Source organism: Podarcis cretensis (genome assembly GCF_951804945.1).
Source record: "Podarcis cretensis genome assembly, chromosome: 5".
NCBI classification, from domain to species: Eukaryota; Metazoa; Chordata; class Lepidosauria; order Squamata; family Lacertidae; genus Podarcis; species Podarcis cretensis.
The window spans coordinates 78,262,392-78,282,182 of record NC_137174.1 but is presented as its reverse complement, the minus strand read 5'-3'; the positions used below and the strand labels follow the sequence as shown (position 1 = coordinate 78,282,182).

Below are 19,791 nucleotides of genomic sequence, written 5' to 3'. Positions count from 1 at the left end.
TGATAGATAGATAGATAGGTAGATAGATAGAAGATAGATAGAGATAGGTAGTTGATAGATGATAGATAGATAGATGATAGATAGATAGAAGATAGATAGAGATAGGTAGTTGATAGATGATAGATAGATAGATAGATAGATAGATAGATAGATGATAGATAGATAGATGATAGATGATAGATAGATAGATGATAGATGATTGATAGATAGATGATAGATGATAGATAGATAGATAGATAGATGATAGATAGATAGATAGATAGATAGATGATAGATAGATAGATATAGATGGATGAATGATAGATAGATAGACAATAGATAGATGATAGATAGATAGATAGATAGATAGATAGATAGATAGATAGATAGATAATCTATATCTGTACTGATATCTCCCAAATGAAACCTTGCACAACTTCTTTGCAAAGTTGCTAACTTAATTGGAGAGCCATGTCTGTTTCTGGAATTTTCAGCTCACCCAATCAGACAAAGGGCTGTTTAGAAAGCGGGGGGGGGGGGGGGGAGGCATTCATCAAATTACACTGAGGGTTCCATCTGTTATCTTAAACCTTTGTTCTCAAGTGACACAGAGAGGAGATGCTGCAAAACACACTTTGCTAAAGGTTTTATTTGAGACTGCATTTTCCAGGTTGTTTGTATGCCATTCAGGATTATATATGCCAGCCCAACAGAAGAAAGTGTTATTCTGTGTTGCTGGCGTGCTAAGTTTTGCTTGTGCTCTCAGTATTGCAGCAGCCATCGGAACTCAGCTGTGGCTCAGAGGAAGAATACTCTGCAAAACTGGAGCGCTGCTTGTCAATGCTACCGGCCAAGAATTAGAGAAGTTTATTGGTGAAATTCAGTATGGACTTTTCTATGGGGAGAGGGTTAGACAATGCGGGCTCGGAGGGAGACCTTTTCGGTTTTCATGTAAGTAACAATGACATCTGAATTATTTAATGCTTTAGTGCATGCTATCGTGGTCCGACAGATACATACAAGAGCATTCTCCTGTTTCTTCCAAAAGATGCGCTAGTGGAAGATGTGAAATTATGTCACCATAATATACATCATGTGCTTCTTCTATCAACATGTATTTGCTGTTATAATAGCTTGCTAGTTGAAGGAACAGTCAGATCCTGTGCACGTCTTCTTGGGAGTAAGGCCCACAGAGTTCTATAGGATTTCCTTTCAAGAAAGCTTGCATGGCACCGCAGCCTTAATTTTTCAAACTCTTTTCCAATACAGGACTGTGCTTTGGTGTCTCTTTTAATTATTGTTGTTATTTCATTAATTCTTATTGAATTATTGTCATTTTAATATTAATGAAATGAATGGGAAAGAAAGAGAACATTGTAAATACTTGTTTGTGTTCTGGATATGCAGACTGTGAGAAATCAGCAGTTCAATCCTCTGCATGTTTACTCAAAAGTAAGTCAATTGAGTCTACTGGGACTTATTCATCAGCTAAAAATCTAAATGCCAGAGTCCAATCTTATACAGGTGTACTCAGAAGCAAGTCCAGTCGAGATCCAATGAGCTTACTTCTAAGTAAACGTGCATAGGAATACAGCCTCACTGGCTAGACTAATCATTATTATCCAGGATTGGCAACTGCAGAGTTGCATAGGATGAGAGTTTTGCAGTTCATCTGTTTACCTTCCAGGAGTAAATAATGTTAAAATGGTCAGTCATGCACTTGATTTATGCATAGCACCATATTAAAAAGAAATAATGGTTATCTGGAGAAGAGATCATAATATGCCACCTAACATTTATTTTCTTACCAGAAACAATTTGCAAGTAATCTGCAGAGAGACATTGTGGCTTGTGTGAGTCATTTCTGGTGCACGTCCTGAACTGCAGACATGAAAATGATTGACTGTGCAGAGGAAGTAGACCAAATTCATTTTGGATATTATTGAGAATTGCTTCCTCTAATTGCATTCTACAGTAGGCTTTAGCAGTTCTTGAGACCTCTCTGAAAATCCTGCTTATCATTGTTTCTCGCTCCTGTCACCCTGTAGGAATTCTCAGAATGACTTGCTAAAGAATGTAGGAAGCACTAACCAAACTTTCTTTATTAAGATAGTGGAGCTGGAAGAATGCCTAATACATAGTCCATTCCCATGAGTTAGTGCACATAGTATTATGAGAACAGGCTGTATGGAGGCTTGGACTCCTCATGTACCCTCTTCCTTCCTCTGGCACGATTGCAAGTTGCTCAGAAGCTTTCACTTCCATTCCAAATTAATCATATGTTGGCACATCGTCTGAACCCTATATTGTGCCTAATCTTAATAGGTAATGGTAAGAAGTTGGCATCATAAAACATAGCGTGAAGCTGGCTCGATTCCACTAACCACAGTTAAGTTAGAACACAGTTTATCAGGTGCAGGTAATGCAGTTTCGAAAGAAAGCTTCTGAATTCCTCCTAACAGCTAAGTCACAGGGGGGAAATCAACCCACAATCTAAACCAGGGGTCCCCAAACTAAGGCCCTGTAATGAATGTATGGGGGTTGCTCGTGCCTAAGTTGCCACCACTCCTGGCTAGGTAGCCTGGTTAAACCTTTCCTGACTGGACAGCCCTTCACTTTGTGGCTGTTCAGTCGCTAGCAGAATCCGTCAGTGGGCGTTTCTTAAACTTCTTCCAGCACAAAAGCTCTTTGACGCTAAGTCTACGCCTACTTTCCCTGCGCGGAAGTCTTCTGCGCAGGGTGGGTGTGGGCAGAGGAGGACCTGTGCTCTCCCCGCTGGTCTCCAGCGAAGAGTCCTGGAGACCCCTCTCCGATTCCCCCAACCGCCCCCCTTTATCCCTGGTGTTACGCTGATTTCCTTCCCCAGCCGATGAGTTCCCTCTCTCCCTGCTTGGCCCTTCTCCGGCATCGCTTGGGAGCCCTGCCTCCACTTCTGGCTCCGATGTCAGTTCCCTGACAGGCCCCTTGGGCCGGATAAGGCCCAAGGGACTTGTTTATCCGGCCCGCAGCAACCCCCGCCGCCCGCTCTTACTGGTGCTGCGTGGCTGCCTACCTCCGGGTCGGAGGAGCACCGGAAATTGCTTGTGCGCATGCGCAAGTGTTATTTGCACATGCGCAAGCGTTATTTGCGGTGCACATCCAGGTTGGAGGAGGCCCATGCACATGCGCACAAGCTATTTCCGGTGCTACTCCGACCCAGAAGTGCGCCGGAAATAGCGTGTGTGCACACGTATGGGCACGCGCTCCCCCGTCCTCCGACCCACCTCGTGATTGGCGCTGGAGACACCGCCCCGAGGCGCAGTAAGTTTGCTGACCCCTGATCTAAACAGATGGCAGTCGAGAGCTTGAACATTTGAACACTGTGGAAGCTATACTTCACTGAAAATATTTTGTTGGAACATATCCTTATTCCCAACCCACCCCCAAACACTATGAAATATCTGTTAAGTTGTGGGCGAACATAGCAGACGACACAGTGATTTCTCCAGAGCAGCTCTTTACTTACAAGCTGGACAGAACTGAACAGCAAACAGCTCAGCCGGCCTGCTTTTATAGGCAGCCGGCTGTCAACATTGTAGCAACAACAACCCAGAGTTTCCCGCCTAAAATAACTGACGTGGACCTGAGTGAAAACTATCTACAGTATCCCCCTGCTGGCCCAGGGTGAAACTTCACTACATAACACTATCTATTTCATGTGAGGGTTTTGCAAAGGGAGGTAAGTGGATCTGGTGCAGTTGGCATGCCATAACTGCCCTGTCCTGTCCTGCATGTCCCCACTTCATGCATGTTCCCACCTGGGAACACGTGTGATGAATGCCAAGTGAAAAACCATAAGGAAGCTGGGTTGCATCCGTCTACTTCCTGGCACAGGAATAGACCTCCCTGGGCAATTGTTTGCAGCCTTGTTTAGATAACATATCCACCCACAATCAAAGCAAAAAGGAGGGCGGGTATGGGGTCATTCCCACTGGTCCACTCAAACACTCTACACATTGATCAGTTTACCTGCACAGAGAGCAGATGCATTCAAGTTCCACACATAAAGATGACTTGATCAACACACAGAAATCAGTGGCGAGTCAGAAGCACGACTCAATTCTGCCCACTCACCCCGTATCGATTGTGCAGTACTTGTGTCATCTGCCTTTTATGATGGAAAAAGGAGTTTGCAATTATCTATTTGGCACCAGAGCAGAGCTCTGTGATTAATCCGGGGACAGAGAAAAATAATGGCAGTCTGAAATAGCAGTCATATTTACTTTGAATGAACTTTCTTTCTTTCTTTTTTTTACTGGGTGAATATACACCTAGATGGAATTTATTAATGTTATATAATGTCCAGTAGCTTAAAGGCAGCTGCTTCCAATACAAGATTCAGTCTGCTGTGTAATTACTAGGAAACATTGGCTGTTGTTCACTGCCTTCGCTGCAATCCTCAAGGAAACTCTCTCTCTCTAAATGGCTATAAATGTCTTAGGAAATGTTACCATTTACAGTAGATGTGTTTGTATTTTAATGCATTGAAGCACAGCATGGCAAGGCTAAGAAGAAAGGATTAAATCATCTGCCTTGTTTTAGTCCTGCGTTTGCGCCCATTAAATGCTCTCCCTGTTGGCTGCTATATCTCTTTTAATTGTAAAATGAATTTGCTCTGCCTGTAAAACCCATTCAGGCTCAGGAAAGCCTTCTGCTTCATTTACTCTGGCTCTTGTCTGTTTCTGGGTCAGCGGTTCATTTTCTAAAGGCCACTGGCATGCAGATTCAATGCTTATAATGAAGGTCTGTCTTCTCTTCCAGGGCAACATTGCTGCTGCATTAATTTTATCTGGTAGTCACCTATAAAAGTTTAATGATATGTAAAAAGTTCTGAATGTCGCTATTGAGGGAAACAGCCTGGACGACCCAGTGTTGTGTGTGGCATGGCAATAAGCATGACAAAAGCTGCTTCTGATATACAGTGGTACCTCAAGTTAAGAACTTAATTCGTTCTGGAGGTCCGTTCTTAACCTGAAACTGTTCTTAACCTGAAGCACCACTTTAGCTAATGGGGCCTCCCGCTGCCGCCGTGCCAGCACCACATGATTTCTGTTCTCATCCTGAAGCAAAGTTCTTAATCTGAAGCACTATTTCTGGGTTAGCGGACTCTGTAACCTGAAGCGTCTGTAACCTGAAGCGTCTGTAACTCGAGGTACCACTGTAGATAAAACCAAATCTGTGCTGGAAAGAAACAAACTCAATCTTGCATCAAGGGAAAATGAAATTTGCAAGCTGTGTAAACGGTTCACATTTTTGCACAATGTGCCCTTGCATGAGGTTACTCACAAGTGAGCACCATTGTGTTTTATGATGCTTACTTCCTAGTAGGTGTGTTTAGGGCTGCAACCTTACCATGCAATCCTGTGCATGTCTACTCAGAAATAAGCCACGTTGCGACCACGTACTGGTGACAAACAGAGGAAACAAGCTATGTAAGACAATAGTGTCCTTTCTCAAGTTGTTTGTTGGCAGAATTTACATCCCACCTCTAATCGTACATGAATAATAATAATAATAATAATAATAATAATAAATTATTTATATCCCACCCATCTGCCTGGTTTCCCCAGCCATTCTCTGCAGCTTCCAGCAAAATATTAAAATACAATAATTCATCAAATATTAAAAGCTTCCCTAAACAGGGCTGCCTTCAGATGTCTTCTAAAAGTCAGATAGTTGTTTATTTCTTTGACATCTGGTGGGAGGGCATTCCACAAGGCGGGCGCCACTACCGAGAAGGCCCTCTGCATGGTTCCCTATAACTTCGCTTCTTGCAGTGAGGGAACCTCCAGTAGGCCCTTGGGCACTGAACCCCAGTGTCCAGGCAGAATGATAGGGGTGGAGACACTTCTTCAGGTATACTGTACCAGGGCCATTTAGGGCTTTAAAGGTCAGCATCAACACTTTGAATTGTGCCCGGAAAATACTGGGAGCCAATGAACTTGCAGCAGGACACACCAATGCAAAATACAATGCACCGTAAAAACAACAATACATTAAGGGTCATATCCAGTACTGGATGAAGGGAATCGTGCCCATGCAACATTTCCCCATCCTCTACTCTCCCCGTGCAACCCCAAAATCTGCTTCGGAGGGTCCTTCACTTTTGAAGGTGTATGTGGGGCTGCAGCAGGGAGCAGCGAGGAGGGCAATGTTCCATCGCTTAAGTCTGTTGCACTAGTGGAACAACATGGCTGGATATAATCCTATATTTTAAATTACAACTATCTCCAGCTCTAAAGTATATCAGCCAAGTACATATGGTAGCCAAATATTTATCAGGTGCATAATGGCCCTTTCAGAATTTTATTTATTTGTTTGTTTTAATCTAATTCGTCTCGGCCTGGTGGAAAAGGAAAGCTTTTAGCTGGGGCCAAAAAATAATCAAAGTTGTTCCCAGCCAAACCTCAGAGGGGAGGGTGTTCCATGACCAATGAGGTGTTATTGCTTAGAAGTCCCACTGACAAGCTACAGATCTCATAATCTACTGCAGCTGACTTTATATAGGATTATACCTGAGATGCCCCTTCAAATACCTGGGTATAAGCCATTTGAGCCTTTATACTAACACTTTGAACTTGGCCCAGTGACATGTTTTTTTACAAGCTTATTTTAATGAACTTTGCTGTCATCGTCATCAACATTTCTTATTTTACAAATATTAAAACCTACAAAATAAAAAGTTGAAATTATCTGTGCTTTTCTACTGTCTGCTAGAACCAACACCTGTCTCAAAGAATGAAAAAACAACACAACCTGAGAGTCTCTTTTTGAATTTTTTTTTCTTATGTTTGTAATTAATACACAGTACATAGTCTTTCCATTTCCCATTGGCTAATTGCAACCACTGAGCAAGAAGGAAGCAATGGTCATATTACAAATAATCAACAAATTGGATTGGATTGAATCAAGCAATGTTGGATGGCTCTGATATGCCGACTGCATTGTGTGGCTATTCCCTCCCCCCCACAGGTGGAATAAATGAAGACAACGGACACAGAGTTTTAGGTTAATGGGCGAAAATGGCCACAACTTTATTGATTACAGGAAAGAAGGGTATTGGCTTTAGGCATTGGCCCTAACCGACTATCCGGTCTGACCGGGAAGGGTTAAACACCGACAGGGGGAGCCACCCGAGATGCATATCCCTAGGCGCTCCCCGAGGGGTTACCGCTCGGGGGCGCGCTTTAGGCCCTAGCCTCCGTAGGTTTCGGACGAGGCGTCGCCCCTCGGAGTCCTTTAATGAACTACCCTTCAAGCATTGGGGGAGGTGATGGCGTTCCTCCCCCCCAACCTCATCTGCATGATAATACCCCGGCCAATGCCTACCGCCAAAACCGAGGGAGTTGTGACGATTTGCTACGAGGTAGGCGAAAAAAACCAAGTGGCTCACAAAACCAGCCAATTAGCCAAATGGAAAAACTCCTACCAGGCCCCTTGCGGCGACCAGCCGAAGCCCATAGCAAGGTCAGTGGCAAAACCTAAAGGGCGGGTGGGTGGGAAACCGCGTCGTCTCCAGGGAAGAAAGGGGGCAAGCCAGGGGCTGCCCTGACCTTAAGTGGCCCTACAAAGTCCCGCCCCTGCCGCCAGCCGATTGGCTGGCACCATAGGGTATGCTAATTGGGTGAATCCCTGTCTCCCGCGAGGCTGACGCCAGCCTCGCGAGAGCGAGTGTGGGCGAGGTCGTGATCCCACAACCCCCCCTCCTCCTGAAGATCGGAAGGGGCATTGCCTGCCACAAACACACTTGCTAGCAATTTACATTTTACATGGTAGATAAAATTTATTTGAAGTGCCTACAGAGCTTTTTCTCAGCATGTTCTAACCACAGCAAGGCAGTTCAAAGGAGTATTAGCATTGGCTTAATCATACCCCCATGGAGTGGGAGCATTTACTCTGCATTCAATGATTCGTTTTGAAATATCTGCTGTCACTAAACTGTGTAGAAATATTTGAAAATCGCCCTGTGGTAGCAAGCCTAGTTCGCAACCCACTCTGAATACTTTAAACATTCATGTTTAAATGTTTAAGCCCCATATTTAATGGGGCTAGGCCAAAACAGAGACACACTTTGGGGGCGGGGAAGTATAAACCACCACCACACAAACAATTCCTATGAAACATGCCCCACATTTAGCTCCCTACAAAGGGCACATTTCCTTCATTTTGATCAGGTGTGTGTCAGCTGACCCTGGAAGGCCAATCCTTGGCCTTCCAAGCCCTTCTGCTTTGCCTTAGTCAAACTTGCTTGTTGCACTTGACCTGTTACCACACCTACTCAAGTCTATTCCTAAACCCAGGCAAGAAGTTCTCGGTCTTGACCCAATATTGAAACTGGCTGTTTTATGAGCCCTTCTTTAACTACCCTGCCTTCCAGAATATCACCGTAAGCCTAACTTGCAAGGATCATTCTGATACTTTTGCTTCTCAGAAAATTCTTATGTATTGGGCCATAAATGTAGACATTGAGTCCTGCTATTATTTCTTTGTTAAGTGTTTTTGAACAGTTCTTCTCACCTTATCAGTTTCTTCCATCTCCCAATGATAAGCATGTTTCATGGCACCAGGGTCCTGTTTTTCAGAGATTACAGCTTTGCTTGATTCCCGCAGTAATTCCATTCTCTGTCTTTTGTTCTTTTGTGTGTGTGTGTGTTTTTAGTTTTTCCAGATTTGTTCAAAGTTATCCCTGCAAGTATCCATGTGAGTGTTATCCTCTTCTCTTTGGCGTTGTTAGTGTTTGCCCTGATTGAGACTGGGTTCTTCATGTACAACGCATTCGGCAAACCCTATGAAACACTGCATGGTCCACTAGGGCTGTACCTGTGGAGCTTCATCTCATGTAAGTGTTGCAAATGTAATGCCGTGGTTAAGTTTGTCAGAGCCTGGGATGAAAGAGTGGTTAAGCAAAGTATCCCTTACATTTTGTGGGCTCTTGTGGGCCAGCTTTGACTGATGGGCGGGACAACCCAACTGTCAATCATCTGGCATCACAACACCAGATGATTGGCACCTGTCCAGGTCCCTTGCACAGTGCTTCCCAAGTGCCCAACCGCCAGCTGGCTGCTGGATGATTGGGAACCATAGTGCAAGGGGATTTGCCAGCATATGCTCAGCAGAGGGTTGGGAAAGCTACTCTCTGCAGGGATCATCTGCTCAGTTGCATTGCCCATGACAAAGCCAGTTGTGCAGCTGATTCAGCGATGTCTCTATGTGCCTCACATTTGATATCACCTGTGATGTCAGGTGTGGGGCAGGTGGGTGTGGTTTGGTGGAATGTCCTCATGGGTCAAATTGGGACACGTGCTGGGTTTAAATTGGCCCATGGTCTGGAGGTTCCCTGCCCCTGCCTTGCATTTTGCCTGTTTTCACCTCTTAACACTGAAATATGAACACAACTAGGGAAATTTCCTCCCATCATTTTGATGTGATTTCTTCTCATTGCACTCCCATTTGAGGCAATCTGGTTACCTACCACATTAGGTATTAGTGGGTAGCACTGTGGTCTAAACCACAGAGCCTAGGGCTTGCTGATAAGAAGGTCGGCAGTTCGAATCCCCGCAACAGGATGAGCTCCCATTGTTAGGTCCCAGCTTCTGCCTAGCTAGCAGTTCAAAAGCACGTCAAGTGCGAGTAAATAAATAGGTACCGCTCCGGTGGGAAGGTAAACGGCATTTCTGTGTGCTGCTCTGGTTCACCAGAAGTGGCTTAGTCATGCTGGCCACATGACCCGGAAGCTGTCTGTGGACAAATGCCAGCCCCCTCGGCCTATAGAGTGAGATGAGCGCGCAACCCAGAGTCGTCCGTGACTGGACCTAACGGTTAGGGGTAGCTTTACCTTTTTTTAATAACATTAGTTATTGAAGTAAACCGTGGTGCACCCCACAGAAGAGATATACAAAGTGGGGTGCTGCTTTGTAACTACTGAAATGCAAAGAAAACAGAAATACTGCCCCATTTTGCAAAGGTCCATTAGAAAACTGTCAAAATGCTAATTTTGGATTTTCTTCTTTTTCAGTTTCTTGTGGCTGCCTCATCATGATACTCTTTTCATCAGAAGTGAAAATCCATCACCTCTCAGAGAAAATAGCTAATTATAAAGAAGGGAGCTTTATTTTTAAAACTCACAGTGAGCAATTTGCAAATTCATTTTGGATCATTCTGGTGTGCTCACTGGTACACATTCTGAACATTTTGCTAATACGCCTTGCTGGATTTGAGTTTCCTTTTTCAAAGTCGAAAGATTCAGAGACAGCAAATGGAGCAGTCGATCTAATGTACTAGACAGGTTTTGAACCATGTTTAATGAAAATGGTTCATCATGACCTTTTCCCCCAAGACACCAAATGTAAATGGGTTTAAAGGCTGTTTTTTAAAAAACAAACAAACAAACAAACAAACAAACAAACATGTATTTGTATATTGTGAGCCAGAGACATTTACAGAGATATACCAGCACAAAAAAGGAATTAAATAATATCAATAAGAGTTACCGTATGTGGCTTGCAGTAGGTGATAACTTGTCACTAGGAAATGTATTGGTTTAGATGTAATGTAATTGGTTTAGATGTAATGTCAAACAATGGTTTGTGATAACTATAGTTTAGATTCCTAATGAAGTTGTGTGTTCCAGATACAGAGATAACTCATGTGGGATTCCTTTTCTCTCACCTTTCCTGAGAATCCCTGGGTGCTTTCCCAAACAACCTCAAAGGTTGAGCATCATCTCAAACCATGATTTGTTGGTTCGGATGCAATGCCAAGCTGGTTTGCACAAACTGAGATGTGCAAGCCATCTCTAAACCATGGCTTGCAGACCCTGTTATCAGATCCTAGTTTGCCGGCCACTCACAAACAATGGTTTGCCCAATGGCGTTTGTTTAGACATCATGGCAAACCATTGTTTGGCATTATGTCCATGCCATCCCATTGTTTTCTTCCAAGGTCTAGAACCCTACAGGAATGAATTAGTGCGATAAAAGCAAAAACTCAAAACTTAGGCAGCCACTTCAGCAGAAGAGGACAGCATGTGCTTTCCTCGCACAATCATGCAAAGAATATGGTGTTCTAGAAGTATTACTCTTAAAAATCTGTGTATCAGGACAAGAATAAGAAGTTGATTTCTCCCCTAGAAAATTGGAATAAGGGCTCCTTTGTGAAAAGGCACTAACTTTAAAAGAAACTGTATTGGCAGCAACCAAGTTAAATTTTAGTCACAGAAAAAGAGTTGTATTCACAGAAGGACCCTTCTATGAGCTCACCTCATGTTCCATGAATGGAAGCTCCTTCCATTCACAGAGTGGAAAGGTTGGGTGCCAGCCTATATTTTTTACTTATATGGAGTGGATTTAGATGCAAATTCCTGGTTTGCAAACTTTACCAAAGATGCTGCTCAGTGTGTTTAATATCAAGTATTTGAAGAGCTGATTCCAAACGTAGCACCTAAAATCTAATCTAACATTGTGGTGTTTTTGTTCTCATTTTGTAATGCTTTTATTTTGTTTTTCACTTTTATAAGCTTCAGTTTTAGAAATAGAGGTCTGATCCTCCTGGTGTGCAAAGTGGTACTTCAGACAATAAATACATTCTTCCCCTCGTTCTTCCATAGCACTTTCAAGTGATTGTCAGGGGGGGGACATGGCATGAAGAGAAAGAGAAGAAGAAAACAAATCTGTGCAGGAATTTCTTATAACTTACTCCAGCCTTCCGCAGCCTGCTGCTCTGCAGCTGTTTTAAACTACAGCCCCAGCCAGCAGGGTCATGATTAGAGTGATAAGAGTTGTAGTCAAAGCATTTAGTAGGCAAAAGGGTGAGAATGACTGGTTTATTCAGTACTTTATCACTATATTTGGTATTTCTGAGTAACAAAACATTCTGCCCATAACATCATGAGAATGTAAACATAAGAATAGTCTGCTGGATCAAGCTAATGGTACTTCTAGTCTAGCATTCTCTTCTCGCAGTGTCTAGCCAGATACTTCACCTCTTTTTCTTCTATTTCCTGTGTAATAAACAAAATCTGCCCTTATTCCCTTATGGGGGACACAAGAGCCCTTATAGAGTCCTTTGAGGGTTCTCCATCGGTTGGAGAAAATAACAGAGGCCAACCAGAGAATATTGAGAAGCAAAGCAGCTAGTTAGCCTGATCTTTATTGAACTGTTGCAACAGGGTGCTCCCCTCACACACAGGAGAGGGGAGGAGGACCCAGAACCAAGGTGTGCCTGCCCTTATATAGACATTTTAAATTCCCCGCCCTGGAGCTCAAGACCACCCCCTCCATACATACATCACAGACGGGGTGTAACGCAAGACCACCCCCCACAAACATCATACCTACATCACAGAAAAGGTGGTCTACAACAGAAATTTGAATGTTGTTTTTTCTCTCTGCCGGGTTATCTGATAATGCCTTATCTGGTTGCCTTTCTTGGTAGTCTGGCCATTCCTTTGAGATGGTGATTACCCAATTCCTGAGACAATGGGAAGGTTCCCTCACCCCCTCCCTCCTTGCAGAGAAAACATTTGGTCAGTTTGGGAGTCAAAATGGTTTCAGGGTGCTCTTTCTGTGCTGCTCCAGACATGTGGTCCACATATATATATGTACATGCTTGGTTGGTACATTTATTATATATATAAAACCTTAAATTTTTTATTTCACCTGCAATTGGCACTGCTCCCAGTATGTGTATAGGTAGCAAAATATATGCACAGCCACATATTCCCATATCATAGCATCATTTTTTTCGGACACGTCAAGGCAGGAGTCAGGAGCAAGTCGGCAATAACTCAACAAGTGTCGGTGAAGTTAATAGATAGTTCAAAGAAACCAAACGGCTCAGGCCTACTGATCAGAGCAACTCTTCCCAGTAGGTCTTGCCCCAGTGAGGCAGTTGTGAGAACTGCCTTCCCACTAACTGCAGAATTCAAGGGATGCCTCTGTGGGCATCATTTCTCCCCCTCCCCTGCCAGTAGCACCAGAGTAGTGAGGAGAAGTTATTGTGGCAGCTTCCGGGTTCTGGCGAGACCTTATGAGAGCCCTGCAAAATGTCGCAAGACCACCACGAGATTTTGCGGAGCCTCTGGACACCTCCGTGAGATCTCATGGGGCTCCTGTGAGATCTTACCGAAATCTGGAAGCCATAGCCCCACAACCCTGGTAAGTGAGGCTTCATTGGGGGTGGCCAGTGTGCACACAGGGCAGTACCTTACTGTTTTGCCTCAGGCTGCGGAGTGGGATGAGCCAACTTCAGGGGTAGTTCCCTATAGGTAAAGGTAAAGGGACCCCTGACCGTTAGGTCCAGTGGTGGACGACTCTGAGGTTGCGGTGCTCATCTCACTCTATAGGCTGAGGGAGCCGGCGTTTGTCTGCAAACAGCTTCCAGGTCATGTGGCCAGCATGACTAAGCCGCTTCTTGCGAACCAGTGCAGCACATGGAAATGCCGTTTACCTTCCTGCCAGAGCGGTACCTATTTATCTATTTGCACTTGACATGCTTTCGAACTACTAGGTGGGCAGGAGCTGGGACCGAACAATGGGAGCTCACCCCATCGTGGGGATTCGAACCGCTGACCTTCTGATCGGCAAGCCCTAGGCTCTGTGGTTTAGACCACAGCGCCACCCATGTTCCTTAGTTCCCTCTGTAACTTTAGACTAGACTATTGCAATGCACACTATAGTTCCCTATAGAGTGTATTGCAATAGTCCAGTCTAAAGTTACTGAGGCCTGCACCACAGTGGCCAAGCTATCCCTGTCAAGTGCACCAGCCGAAGCAGGAATAAAGCACGCTTGGGCACTCAAAACAGGAGCCAGCCCTGACCGCTTCAGCAGATGCAGGTTGTATTCTGCAAAAGATTATTCCACCACAAAAATCTGAGGTGAAGTTTGAAACGGCAGTCCCATTGAAACTTGTTCAGGCGGACGATGCTGCATAAATGTAAACTGATAGTACCTATTTGAAACAATTGTTTACTTATTACTGCATAGCTTGGTGTGAGCTCTACAGGGAAAGTGTTGACATTTCCACAGAAACCGAGGGGAAGGCACTAATTCCACACATGACTTTCTAGCTAACTTTCTAGCAGAGACTCATCTAGTAGGCACCCTTGGTTCTGGCCTGCCATGAAGCTACAAATCCAACTTCTGACAGAAAATTGCTCGGAGACAGGAGATTCTGAGGGCCTTCTATGACATCAAATGGTAAGAAAAAGGAGCAAAACAAAAGGGATAAAAAAGGAGAGCAAGTCTAGCAATACAGGAAGTTTGCATAGCTGTTGTATGGAAACCGCTCCAGAGGGACATAGGACAAGCTAATTCATGAGAAAGGGTGTGGAGGAATGTAATCCTTACAGTACATTCAGACCAGGGAAATCTGAGAATCAAAGTTTTGTGAAGGGAATTGGGGTCTCCTAACAACTCTCAGCACTCCTAACTACATTTCCCAGGATTCTTTGGGGGAAGCCATGACTGTTTAAAGTGGTAAGATACTGCTTTAAATGTATAGTGCAAATGGGGCCTGACATAGAATTTATTATTGATAGCTTAAAATACACCTTCCCCCTGTGATTATGATTATACTATTATTATCATCATCATCATCATCATCATCATCATTATACATTGCAGTTTTGATGATTAAATAAGAGTTTATGTTCATCAGTACTGGGTTTTTGGTTCATTGGGCTATCTGAGAAACTTAAGCCTATGTACCATAACAAAACAGTGGGCATATTACATGGTGCTTAGACTATGCCTGGTCTTTACTGAGCATTCCTTCTGACTAGGGTTGCCAGTCAGGCACCTCCCTGAGATTTTAGGGCCCAAATCTGAGGCCTAGGAGCTGGTCCTGGTGATGTCATTAAGCACAGAACATTAAGCATTAACCACAGTGCAGCACCTAGAAAGGAAGAACAAAGGACCTTGCAACCTGCGCTTGTTGTGACGTGTTCTTGCAAACAACTGGTGTTAATGATATAATTGCCAGTCAGTAATGTACGCATTTACCGTATTTTTTGCATCATAACACTCACTTTTTTCCTCCTAGAAAGTAAGGGGAAATGTCTGTTCGTGTTATGGAGGGAATGCCTACAGGTGGCGGGGGGGGGGGGGATCTGCTGCAGTCGTGAGCAGAGGATCCATGGTTCCCCTTCCTTCCCTCCTCCGTGGCTCGCTTTGAAACAGCAAAGTGGGAGAAGAGCCGCTGAGTGGGGAGAAGAGAGGGACAGAGAGCCTGCTTCTTTAAAGGAGCAAAGCACGAGAGGAGAGGAGTCCGGTTGGTTCCTTAAAGCAAGCAGGCTCTCTGTCCCTCTCTCCTCCCCATTCAGCTCGCTAAATAGCAGCAAAATTTTCAGCTCACTAAGCCGGGGATGATGGGAGAGGAGAGGAGCCTTCTCCCCTTAAACCCCTCTTCTGCATTATTAGCAGCATCCTTCTCCACCCACCCCAGGAGTGTTCCTTCTCCCCTTAAACCCCTCTTCTGCATTATTAGCAGCATCCTTCTCCACACACCCCACGCGTGCTCCTTGTCCCTTGAGTGCTTTTCCTTCCCTTCCCACTTAAAACGTGGTTACAAAGCACGGATCCACATGGATCCTCAGGATTTTTGCACTGGGTCACCCCAAATTCACCATCAGATCACACAGCATGTCCATGGCTACATCTTGCACCAAAAAAATCACGCACCCACTGTTGCCTGGGGCCGCAGTGGTGCAAAAATGTGGTTACAAAGCATGGATCCACATGGATCCTCACGATTTTTGCATTGGGCTACTCCAAACTCACTGTCAGATCACATGTCTGTGGCCACAGCATGAACCACAAAAATCATACATCCACTGTTTTGTTTAGAATATTTTTTTTCTTGTTTTCCTCTTCTAAAAACTACGTGCGTGTTATGGTCGGATGCGTGTTATAGAGTGAAAAATACGGTAATTTCCTTCTGACCTCATTGTCTACAGGGCCAACCCTCTCACCAACACGTATGTCATTAGACAATTTGTTACTTTTTAAGGTGCCACAAGACATTCTTGTTTGTTCAGAACAAAGAAAAGGCATTTAAGAGTTCATAGGAATACATAACATTGACATCAACGTACAAGATCAAATATCTGTCACATAAGACAATGGCAGAAGTCAGGGGGGTAATAGCGCAAAGGAGATTAACCTGCTTAACAGAAATTTATTCCCTGAGCCTTGGGTTCAAGACATGGGATGTGATGGGAGTTGTAGTCCACCAAAGTAAAAATTACAAGGACCTTCTGTTCACACCAAGAACTGACCTTTCCAAACTTCTGTTTTACACAGAGACATAATTTATGCTCTAAACTCTGTGCTGAAGAACGGTGGGTGGGAACCAAGAACACTGAGCTATCAAAATCCCCTTTTGTGAATCAATATAGATCTGTCTTCAAACCACATTTTAGTTTGGGAAACTCCTCCATAATTATTAAACACATACCACTGCATTCTTTTCCACATCCAGAGTGATTTTATACCCAATTAAGAACATCTGACAAAGAATCTCTGGTTACTCCACCAACAATAACTATCTCCTGACTGAATATATTATTCTGCTGGGGCTTAGAGTTGGCAGGGGAAGTGATAGCAAAGTTATTTAGGTATGGATTGGATTTGGATTTCCCACTTTATCACTACCCGAAGGAGTCTCAAAGCAGCTAACATTCTCCTTTCCCTTCCTCCTCACAACAAACACTCTGTGAGGTGAGTGGGGCTGAGAGACTTCAAAGAAGTGTGACTAGCCCAAGGTCACCCAGCAGCTGCATGTGGAGGAGCGGAGACGCGAACCCGGTTCACCAGATTACGAGTCTACTGCTCTTAACCACTACACCACACTGGCTCACATCAGGCAACATCACATCAGGCAACAGTCTCTTCCGCTAAAGTAAAGTCAGGTTCAGAAGAAATTATCTTGACATAGCCAAGATATGTCCAGGTTCATGGCATACTTTATCAGGACCATGGAAAGCTCCCACTGTGCTCTTCTGGCTGTAGCTCTGCCCCAAGTGTGGCTAAAGGAGTGATGTTGCATTAGCAAAGTGCTGAAGCCATCTGGAAAGCTGCGAAGGCCTGACCTGAGATCAGTCCATTAACCATGCAGAGGAATTCAATGTTGCACGCTTCTGATCATTCTGTCAGCACAAGCATTTCTGCTTTCCAGGCAGAACAATCTCCCCTCTCTTCCCCCTGTGTTCCAGGGATTCTGCTCACCCTCCAGAGCAGATTTGGGGGAGGCACAGGGGGCTCACAGAGAGAGGAGAGGGGGGAGAGTCCTGCTGTGGAAGAGGGAACCCTCGCTCTGGCTTCTGCTAGTTCACCGGGCTGGCTGAATCCAGGCCACAGTTTACCAAAATGTGGGAACACAGCCAATACGTCTCTTCATAATGAAAGTAAAAGGAGCAGTATTTGTCAGGTGAAGAAGGAGGAGTAGGAGGAGGAGGAGGAGTTTGGACTTGATATCCCGCCTTTCACTCCCCTTAAGGAGTCTCAAAGCAGCTAAAAATCTCCTTTCCCTTCCTCCCCCACAACAAACACTCTATGAGGTGAGTGAGGCTGAGTTCACCAGATTACGAGTCCACTGTTCTTTTTTTTAAAAAAAACACAACTTTTTTTATTCAAAATTAAAACAAAACATATTATCCAGAAACATATCATTCTTACTCCCCCCCCATTTTTCCTCCCTCCCCCCACAAAACCCACCCACCTCCACCCCCCGACTTCCCTCAGTTCCAGTCTTTGATTTCTCTAAAAATGCTGTTTTCTGCATGTTACACAGTTGTATAGATCCTCAAACTATTTAGCTGATTATTATCAATAAAAAGTTTGTGAATGTTTATTCAAAGCCAGCCAAGGAGTCCAGTTCACTTTGTTGTGTCTTCAAATACTTTGTAAAGGGTTCCCGTTCATCTTTAAAGTCACAGTTAAAGAGTCCACCGTTCTTAACCACTACACCACGCTGGCTCTTCCATTTAAATACTTAAATGAAAGCCAGTGGGTAAGTCAGCCTTCTGTGATATATTGGCTCCTAAACAGAGCTGAAAGTAGTCAAACTTTTCAGATGCACAGTTCAAATTAAGATCTCTAAATTGAATTATTATAGATATAAATAAAATTCAGCTCAGTGTTCCATGTTCACCTAGGGTGAGAAAAAGAAGAAAGGATAGCTTTATTCTGACATTCATAATTATGTAACACAAGAACATAAAAATAGCTTGGTGGATCAGGCCAACGGGCCATGTAGTCCAGCATACTAGATGAGTAAAATGATACCTATCCTCCTTTGCATCTGGTCACTCTATATGTAGTTGGGATATTAAATACTCATCTCTGCTTCACCGATGTAAAGTTATAAGGAAAAAATGAAATTACCGTATGTCACACAAAACTGCTCCATATTTCATGAAAGAGCTTTCCAGAGAACCTCGGTGAATGACAAATTCCCACTTTAAAATTAATTCAAAGAAAGCTATTTTGGGCTCCTTTCACAGTTTGCTCAAATATCGGCCTGCTCTCTTTCACAGTCCAAACCCCTCTCTTTTGCATGTCGCGCTCGACTCCCAAGTCCCAGAAGTGTTCTTTTATCACTCCAGTTCCCATGAAATCTCATTATCGTCCGCAGCAGTTAACAGTTTATGTCATTGCTCACTGCAGCAACTGTTCTTAAATGTGCTGTTCCTGCAGAGAATGCTGTGAGCTATTCTTTCAAGGGCAATTACAGGCCAATTAATAAATAAAAGCACTTTAGTTTGTTTTGAAGTTGCTTGGTGCTGCTTATGAGGCCAAATGCAAGGATGGGAGCAAGTTCAGGGAAGAATCAGTCAGCAGGAAGGCTTTCCCTCGCTGGTTCTCTTTTGCTGGTGACATAAGAATATAAGAAGAGGCCTGTTCAGTTAGGCCAATGGCCCATCTAGTCCAGTGTGCTGTTCTCACAGTGTTGCAAGAATTTTTAAGGTACCAGTGACCAACTCAAATAGAGTCCAAGAATTGACAGACGCAGCAGTGGAGAAAAAGAAAGTGAGGTTTATTGCTGCTGAGCAATAATTGACCCAGTGGAATCCTTTCCAAAAGACTGGGCCCCGGGCGTTGATGCCCAGAGGCTTTTATACCTGAGTACATACAGACGCAGGTGGCGCTGTGGGTTAAAGCCTCAGCGCCTAGGACTTGCCAATCGAAAGGTCGGCGGTTCGAATCCCTGCGGCGGGGTGCGCTCCCGCTGCTCGGTCCCAGCGCCTGCCAACCTAGCAGTTCGAAAGCACCTCCGGGTGCAAGTAGATAAATAGGGACCGCTTACCAGCGGGAAGGTAAACGGCGTTTCCGTGTGCGGCTCTGGCTCGCCAGAGCAGCGATGTCACGCTGGCCACGTGACCCGGAAGTGTCTCCGGACAGCGCTGGCCCCTGGCCTCTTAAGTGAGATGGGCGCACAACCCCAGAGTCTGTCAAGACTGGCCCGTATGGGCAGGGGTACCTTTACCTTTACCTTTTTACATACATCACAGATCATGACATAATCGGATACAATTGCGAACAGCAGCAAAATAAGCCAACCAGAAGCCTGTGAGGAAGCCCAAAACCAGGACCTGAGCACATCATTCTCCTCACTAATAATAATAATAATAATAATAATAATAATAATAATAATAAATTTTATTTATATCCCGCCCTCCCCAGCCGAAGCCGGGCTCAGGGCGGCTAACAACAATCAAATAATCCAACATTCTAAAAACATTTCATTATACAAATACAAAAACAAATTCATTATCT

The 19,791-nt window shown here is 44.2% G+C and overlaps 1 protein-coding gene and 1 long non-coding RNA gene across 2 annotated transcripts in view; one reads left to right on the top strand and one right to left on the bottom strand.

The window, feature by feature from the left end:
• Positions 1-19,791, bottom strand: part of LOC307217296 — a 37,571-nt gene that overhangs the window by 8,044 nt on the left and 9,736 nt on the right. The gene's annotated exons all lie outside the window — the stretch shown is intronic.
• On the top strand, positions 597-10,563 carry CLRN1 (clarin 1). Its single transcript, XM_079975801.1, has 3 exons — positions 597-930; positions 8,678-8,857; positions 10,034-10,563. The coding sequence occupies exons 1-3, from the start codon at positions 678-680 to the stop codon at positions 10,297-10,299; spliced, it is 699 nt and encodes a 232-aa protein (XP_079831927.1). The 5' UTR covers positions 597-677; the 3' UTR covers positions 10,300-10,563.

What these genes read in the sequence shown, in the direction of transcription:
- CLRN1 (XM_079975801.1), top strand. Translation starts at nt 678, where the DNA reads ATGCCAGCCCAACAGAAGAAAGTGTTATTCTGTGTTGCTGGCGTGCTA. An exon ending in GAGACCTTTTCGGTTTTCAT is followed by an intron (nt 931 to 8,677) that starts GTAAGTAACAAT and finishes GTGTGTTTTTAG; the next exon opens with TTTTTCCAGATTTGTTCAAA. An exon ending in CCTGTGGAGCTTCATCTCAT is followed by an intron (nt 8,858 to 10,033) that starts GTAAGTGTTGCA and finishes CTTCTTTTTCAG; the next exon opens with TTTCTTGTGGCTGCCTCATC.